The sequence below is a fragment of the Nicotiana attenuata genome, unplaced genomic scaffold (genome assembly GCF_001879085.1).
Source record: "Nicotiana attenuata strain UT unplaced genomic scaffold, NIATTr2, whole genome shotgun sequence".
Classification (NCBI taxonomy): domain Eukaryota; kingdom Viridiplantae; phylum Streptophyta; class Magnoliopsida; order Solanales; family Solanaceae; genus Nicotiana; species Nicotiana attenuata.
The window spans coordinates 430,589-438,783 of NW_017670650.1; the positions used below are offsets into that span (position 1 = coordinate 430,589).

General features: G+C 37.9%; 1 protein-coding gene across 1 annotated transcript; it reads right to left on the minus strand.

The window, feature by feature from the left end:
• Positions 1 to 7,358: 7,358 nt before the first annotated feature.
• Positions 7,359 to 7,829, minus strand: LOC109241891. The gene has a single exon (XM_019408714.1). It carries the CDS (start codon positions 7,827 to 7,829, stop codon positions 7,359 to 7,361), a length of 471 nt encoding a protein of 156 aa, XP_019264259.1.
• Positions 7,830 to 8,195: the final 366 nt, after the last annotated feature.

An 8,195-nucleotide genomic window follows, 5' to 3' on the forward strand; every position in this document is an offset into this window, starting at 1 on the left:
CATCCCGAGGCCCCCAGGACCTTAACCAAAGGCACGAACTAGTCATATACCACTATCCCAACTTGTACCAATCCTCGAAAAACCTAAAAGAACATCAAAACATCGAATTAAACATGGATCCGAGCCTAAGAACTCCAAAACTCTCAAATTACGCTTTCGATCAACAGTCTATCAAACCTTGTCCGAATGAACTGATCTTTTGCACACACGTCACATTCAACATTACGGAGCTACTCCAACTTTCAAAATTCCATTCCGACCCGTAGATCAAAATCTCACTATCGAACCGAAAACTTCAAAAATTAAACTTTCAACATTTCAAGCCTAAATATGCTACGGACCTCCAAAACACAATCCGAACACGCCCCTAAGCCTGAAATCACCCAACGGAGCTAACAAAACCAGCAAAATTCCATTCCGAGGCCGTCTTCACACTATTCCGACTGAAGTCCAAATTTTAAGACTTAAACTCTCATTTAGGGACTTAGTGTCCCAAAACTCTCCGAAACTCCAAATAAACCTTCCTGGCAACTCACAATAGCATAAACAAATCCAGGAAATGCAGTTAATAGGGGATCGGGGCGTTAATTCTTAAAAAGACCGGCCGGGTCGTTACAGACTTGCTATCACCAAAAACATAATCCCCAAAATGGGACCAGGGGTAAAACCACCACATATGCCACCAAAAAAAAATAAAAAAAGAGGAGTCAAACTTCACAAACAAACTTACACTGTGGAGCAGGAGAAGGGTTCAAAACAACATCATCAGCAATAAAAGGCTCGACTTGATCTGAAGGTTTTGGGACATCCACCGCACTAGAGTTAGCTTCACGTGCTCGGGAGTATAAGCCATGGGAGAAGAGAAACTTTGGCCTTGCTGAGTTTTCTTAATGGCCTCTTTAATCTTTGCTAACTCAGCACCTAAGTTAAAACCTTCTTGGCTAACCTCCGTAAGGGTATCATGGCGTGTGTTCAATATAGCCCAACTTACTTCGACAACAGCTTTGTCCTCAACAGCCTCGTAGTCCCTTTTCCAATGGTCAATTCCACTCTTGAGCTCCTCCCTTTCAGCCAAAACAACATCGTAAGAAGACTGTAAATGGACAAGTGAACTCTCCAAAAACTTGACCTTATCAGAAGACACATGAAGATCTTCTTGGGTATGAGTGAGTGTTTGAACAAGTTCTCCTACATATACTTCTTTCTTGTTCAACAAGGCCTTCAAACCTCTGATCTCCTCGGTGGCATTGGAGAGTTGTGCAGCAAATGATGACTCAAGGATAGTTTTATCCTTGCCTGCCTAGTTGGAAGAAGCTTTTTCAACTGCTAACTCCGAAGCCATGACCATCAACTGCTGCTCTAAGGTACATTTACTTTATTCTAAAACTTCCATATCAAGCTGAAGACTTTCATATTGTTCTTTCCAATTGTCTGCCTCAATTTGGTAATCATGCATTAACTGCTCTGTATAAGAAACCCTTTTCATCATCTCCGCACCGATGAGATTGATCTAAAACAAAGGGGGGGGGGGAGGTAAGAATCTTTGTAAAAGGAGAATGAAATAAAGCATGAAAAGAAATTAATACCTTGAGTGATGACTGCACGATATCATTCATCCAAGCCAGAGAACTATGACTTCTAGTTTGGACTTTCCAACCGGACCAATCAAGGGTTTCAACCATACGTCAGCCCGACTTGACTTTTTCAAAAGACTACCATCAGCAGGGACTTCAATGGTAATCTGCTTCATCACTCTACTTTCACTTGAAGAACCGACATCAGTGTATGGAACAATAGTAGTGGGGACTGTTGAGGAAGTCATAATAACTTGCCGGACAGGAACAACAACAATAGAAACGGGTAAAGAGCATTCCTTCGGGACAGACATGGGGAAAGAGGAAAGAGGTACTTCATCAGACACCAAATCAAAGCTTTCACTATCAAACCCATGGGAAAAAATTGTTCATTAGAGTCACGAGCTGCCATAGGAGTATCGTCATTAGAACTCACTAAGGTGGCTTCAACAGGCTCGGTCAAAGGAATTGAACAGGGAGTAGCAGCTTCGTCATCTGAAATGACGCGTCTTCTAGCATGCGGCTTTTTAACCAAGGAACTTTCATCCCGTTCCTCTTCCTCTTCAGAATCCTAGGACGCATCAGATTTTCTTTTTGATGAAGAACTCAAAATTATCTCTTGAGCTCTTGCCAAAGAAACCCTGGAAACTACGATTGACTCGCACTTACACCACGAATAAGAAACCCTGATAAAAAGAAGGGTCAAATACATTCTAATGGAAGGATGGAAAAAATAGAAAGGGAAAAATTAAAGTTTTTACCATGAGTTTTAACCTTCCAACCAAACCTGTTCGAAAGGTATTTCCCAGATCTAGCCTCCATCAGAGCAATGGTCAACAATTTCTCTACCCAACCACGAAAATTGGGAATTTCGTTAACAGTTCCCATGGTTGCTGAAAAAGAAAAAGTAAAATAGTCACGGGAAGAACAAACCCTTTCTAAAAAAAGGGGAAAGGGAAAAAGAGGAAAGAGAAAGTTCTAAAGAAAACTTACGTGCAAAATTCCACTTTTCAGGGAATGGAATGTTTTCTTCACCTACTAACCCTACAGTAGGAGCAACAACAAATCTGGCCACGGTCCTGTCATCCTCAAGGCTTACTAAGACCCTCTTACTCCTCGCCACAAAAGTTAAGATCCCATGTCGGAACAACTTAGGGGAGTAGAGGTGGATTAGATGGAAAAAGGTAAAACGCAACTGAGCCAAGTTTGCCAAGTACCTTAAACAAGCAACAACCCTCCACACAATGGGGCCGATTTGTCCTAAACAAACATTGAATAAACGACAGAACTCGATGATAACAGGATCAATGGGGGGTCTGAAATTCAGCGTAAAAGGATATGTATACACGAAAGAAAATCCAATCATGTAGGATGTGATCCTTTGATTTGCATTAGGAATTATGTTTGGGAAGTCAAATTTCCAACGACAATCTCTACGGACAACAGAGATTAAACCCTCAATAATCTGAGAAGGGTAAACATCAATACGATCATGAGAGGACATAGAGGAAACTTGGTTCCTAATTGATTCTCTATCTGTATAGAAGGAAAGTTCAGAAGGGATAATCTCGTCTACTGTAGGTTCACGGATTGGCTCATTAGAATGCCTACTCCTGGTAGAAGATTTATATGGAAGAGAACCCCTAGTTCTAGAAGAAGAAGGAGGGGTAGAACTAAATGGAGGCAAAGAAGCACCTCGAGTAGATGATAATCCTAAACTGCATAGTCTTCCGCCTCTTTTGCTTCTAACAAGAGCAAGGGGAAGTTCATCAACAATAGGAACTCTTCAGGGATTAGGGTTCGAAGAAGACATAGCTGTACGAGGAAGAAGACAATAATCAATATTCAAGATGGAAAACTTTTATGAGAAAGAAAAGACAAAGGTTATATTTATACTCAAAAGCAACCGTCAAACAAAAAAGATAATGATGGGAACGTCATAATAAGAACTGTCACTTCGTGATTGATGCAAGTTGGAAAAAAGCCTCAAAATGCGCTAAAGGGTAGCAGAACCAATCGAAAGTCACCACGTGTCACGGGCATTAAATGGAAGTGGCATGCAAAGCGTCATTTTTGAAGAAGTTATAATGATACGAAGGATGGAGGCTAAAATTCCCGCTTTAATGAGATCCACTTCCCAAATATTCAATTGATGAATAAATGGCAAGTGGGGGGCTATCTGTATAGGGAAAAATCAAGTTAACATTTGGAATTAATTAAGTGCTGACACGACAAGACACGTGGATCAATAACGTAATGACAGCTGGCAAAGAATAGTCGAAGAGGCACGAACCTTAACAGGCACGGGTCAAGATTCAAGAAAACAGGAAGGAACGGTTACTCGGACCTCATGATAATTCAAAGAGATATCGGAAGAATGAACCTAGATAGAAAAAAGTACAGATACGTATTATCCGTAATTAATGAGCATCAATGATAGAAAAAGTTATAGAATCTTTACAAGACAGTTACGATTGCCAATTATAACGTTACATTAATGCCATTAATTGCTCATAATGGCTATGTTGTGAGAGGAAAGAAACATATAATTTAGAAATAGCTATAAAAGGAGAGAAATAACATTTGTAAGGGGACATAATATTATTGGAATGCACTGATTTACTTTGCTTTCTTTTAGTTATTCAGCTATCGTTTAAGTCAATTCTTCTTATTTATTCTATATTTGATTATCAGAAGCCCGAGTTCTTCTAAATTTAAGCTTTGACCGAAATTCTTATTTTCTGGTTAAACATCATAACCCTCCCAATCTTCAATCACAAGAAAATATTATCCCTAAGATAAAGCAATTAGCTCAGGCAACGTGGAATGTAAATCAATCCTGAAAATTAAAGAAAATTTTACGGGGCATATAACTGCAGATAAATGTTATTTGGTGCATTCTTTTGAGACGTACCTACGGTTAGAATAAAATACAGGGCTGTAATTGCTTTATTTGTGGTTGATTTACATTATATATACAAGAGAACAGGACATTAGCTACGGAATTTAGTTTGGATGCACTTCTCCCTAGCTAATATACACCTCTAGCTAGGGCTTTAGCTAGAAAAGTCACATTTCCTTGCAAAAATTTTTGATTGAGAATCCAGTCATAATATAGATAGGAATTAGCTAGGGACTATTCCTTGCTAAAATATAGCTAGAGCTTTTTCCAAGCCAAATTTATAGCGGGAATACTAATTTGGCGCTAAATTTATTTTTCCAAAAGATCATAGGTTAGAAGGGACACAGTCCGTAGCAAATCCCTAGCTATATGTTAGCAAGGAAAGTCTTCTAGCTAATCTACAGCTAAATTTTAGAGGGAATTCTATTTTGGCGCTAATTATTTTTTTCGAACTTTATCTTTTAGCTAGGAATATATTCTGTTGCTAATCTCTAGCTAAAAAGTAGCTAAGGATGTTTCGTTGCCAAATCTATTAATTAGAATTTTTAAATATGTGTATTTATCAAAATTGGTGTGGCCACAACCCACATGTTTAAAATAATTTTTCTATGTATAATTAATATAATATTAAGAAATAAGAGAAAAATAGAATAATATAGTAATAGAGACAAGATGTAAAGGAGGAGAATGTAGAAGCTATCTTATTCAAGTGTATTTCTTGTGTGTTCTTCATAGGATAAAGAATATCCTATTTATAGGATATAAGATACATGAAAGGTTACAAGAATACACCTAAAGGTTACAAATATTAAGTGATGAATTAACTAAGTACATGAACTCAAATGGTTCATGGAATAGGGATGTCTAGGAGTATTCAATGGACATCCACTCTAACATATTCATAACACTCCCCCTTGGATGTCCATCTAAAAGATACTGTGCCTCGTTAAAACCTTACTAGGAAAACCCAGTGGGAAAAAGCCTAGTGAAGGAAAAAAGAGTACACATATCTTGTAATACGCATTGAGTGCTGCCTCATTAAAAACCTTACAAGAAAAACCCACTTGGGACAAAACCTTGGTTAAGGGAAAAAGAGTACAACGCGTATTATACTCCCCCCGAGGAAAGCTTTATTTGATATCTCGGAGACGATGCATTCCAATCTTATGTCTCAGATTCTCAAATATTGATGTTGGCAATGCCTTAGTGAATAAGTCTGCTAGATTGTCACTAGAACGGATTTGTTGAACATCTATCTCACCATTTTGCTGAAGATCGTGTGTGAAAAAGAAATTTGGTGAAATGTGCTTTGTTCTGTCTCCTTTGATATATCCTCCTTTAAGTTGAGCAATGCAAGTAGCATTGTCTTCATACAATATCGTTGGAATCTTCGTTTTTAAAGAAAGACCACACAATTGTTGAATATGTTGAGTCACTGATCTCAACCATACACATTCTCGACTAGCTTCATGAATAGCTATTATCTCTGCATGATTGGAAGATGTAGCAGCTAAAGTTTGTTTTGTTGAACGCCATGAAATAGCTGTACCCCCACAAGTAAATAGATAGCCTGTTTGAGATCGGGCTTTATGTGGGTCAGTCGAATAACCTGCATCTGCATAACCAATCAATTGTGAATCGGATTCATAAGAATAAAATAATCCCATATCAATAGTCCCTCGGAGGTATCTAAAAATATGTTTAACACCATTCCAGTGTCTTGTTGTTGGAAAGGAACTAAATCTTGCTAATAAACTTACTGCAAAAGTTATATCTGGTCGAGTATTATTTGCAAGATACATTAGTGCCCCAATTGCACTAAGATATGAAGTTTCATCACCAAGAAGCTCTCCATCATTTTCATGAGGTCGGAATGGATCTTTATTTATATCAAGTGATCTCACAACCATCGGGGTACTCAATGGATGTGCTTTATCCATATAAAACGCTTTAGGATCTTTTCAGTGTAAGTTGATTGATAGACAAAAATTCCATTATTTATATGCTCAATTTTTAGACGAAGACAAAATTTTGTCTTTCCGAGATCTTACATTTCAAACTCTTTCTTCAAACAGTCTACTGCTTTTGGAAGTTCCCCAGGAGTTCCGATGATATTTAGATCATCAACATACACAACGATTATAACAAATTCCGATCCAGACCTTCTTATAAATACACAGGGACAAATTGGATCATTCTTATACCTTTCTTTCAGCAAATACTCACTTAGGCGATTATACCACATTCGCCCTAATTGTTTCAATCCGTATAAGGATTTTTGAAGCTTTATTGAACAAGTTCCCCGAAAATTTTTATTAGTTTCAGGATCTTTAAGCCCTTCGGGGATTTTCATACAAATTTCGTTATCTAATGTGCCATACAAGTAGGCTGTGACAACATCCATTAGACACCAAATCAAGTTTTTCATGGACTGCCAAATTTATAAGATATCTGAAAGTGATTGCATCAACCACAGGAGAATATGTCTCCATATAATCAATGCCAGGTCTTTGCGAAAATCCTTGTGCCACCAGTCGTGCTTTATATCTAACGACTTCAATTTTATCATTTTGTTTTCGCACAAAAACCCATTTGTATCCCACTGGCTTTATTCCTTTAGGTGTTCGGACTATACGTCCGAATACTTTACGTTTTTCAAGTGACGCTAATTCTGCCTGGATAGCGTCTTTTCATTTTGGCCAATCATTTCTCTGCCTACATTCACCGATAGATCTTGGTTCAATACCATCATCTTGTTGCATTATTTCAACAGCAACATTATAAGCAAAAATGTTGTCGGCAATAATATTATTTCGGTTCCACCTTTTTGCCGTAGTGACATAACTTATTGAGATCTCTTCATTCTTATTATTTTCAGGTACCTAGACCTCCTCTGAGGTCTTATCATTTGTTATGTCACAAGGCTCTTTTTGAGCGATTGCCTCCATATTATGATCTCCTAGATCATTTGCTCCTTTTCGCTTTTGAGCATTTTTATCTTTGGAACCAATTGGTCTACCACGTTTCAAGCGTGGCTTAGACCCATTTGTATTTATAGATTGTCCAACTCGGAAATCAATTTGAATAGGAGCATTAGCAGCTGGAATATGTGATTTAGTCACTCTTGGTAGGTTAGTGAATGCATCTGGCAGTTGATTTGCAATATTTTGCAAATAAATTATCTTTTGAACCTCATGTTTACATTGCTTTGTTCGAGGATCTAAATGAGATAGTGATAATGCATTCCAATCTATCTCCTTTTGCAATTTCTTATTTTCTCCCCGTAATATTGGGTATACTGATTCATCAGAATGGCAATCAGCAAATCTTGCCGTAAATAAATCTCCAGTCATAGGTTCCAAATATTTTATAATAGAAGGAGATTCATACCCAACATATATCCCCAATCTTCTTTGGGGTCCCATCTTTGTGCGTTGTGGTGGAGCAATTGGAACATATACTGCACATCCAAATATTTTAAGACGGGAAATATTTGGCTCCTGACTGATCACAGCAAACTCAACCTTACACAACGGTAGGAAGAGCGGGCGCTAAGACTTTTACCCGAGTAGTGGTGTCGGGGTCGATTTTCCACAGGGAGCTTGGAATGGAGTTGCGTATTTGTATAGACTAAGAATGCGTTTTTGCTTCTAATGTCACTTCAACCATTTTTGGGTTTTCTTTTTATCAACTACTAACTTTAAAACTAATGATTAACT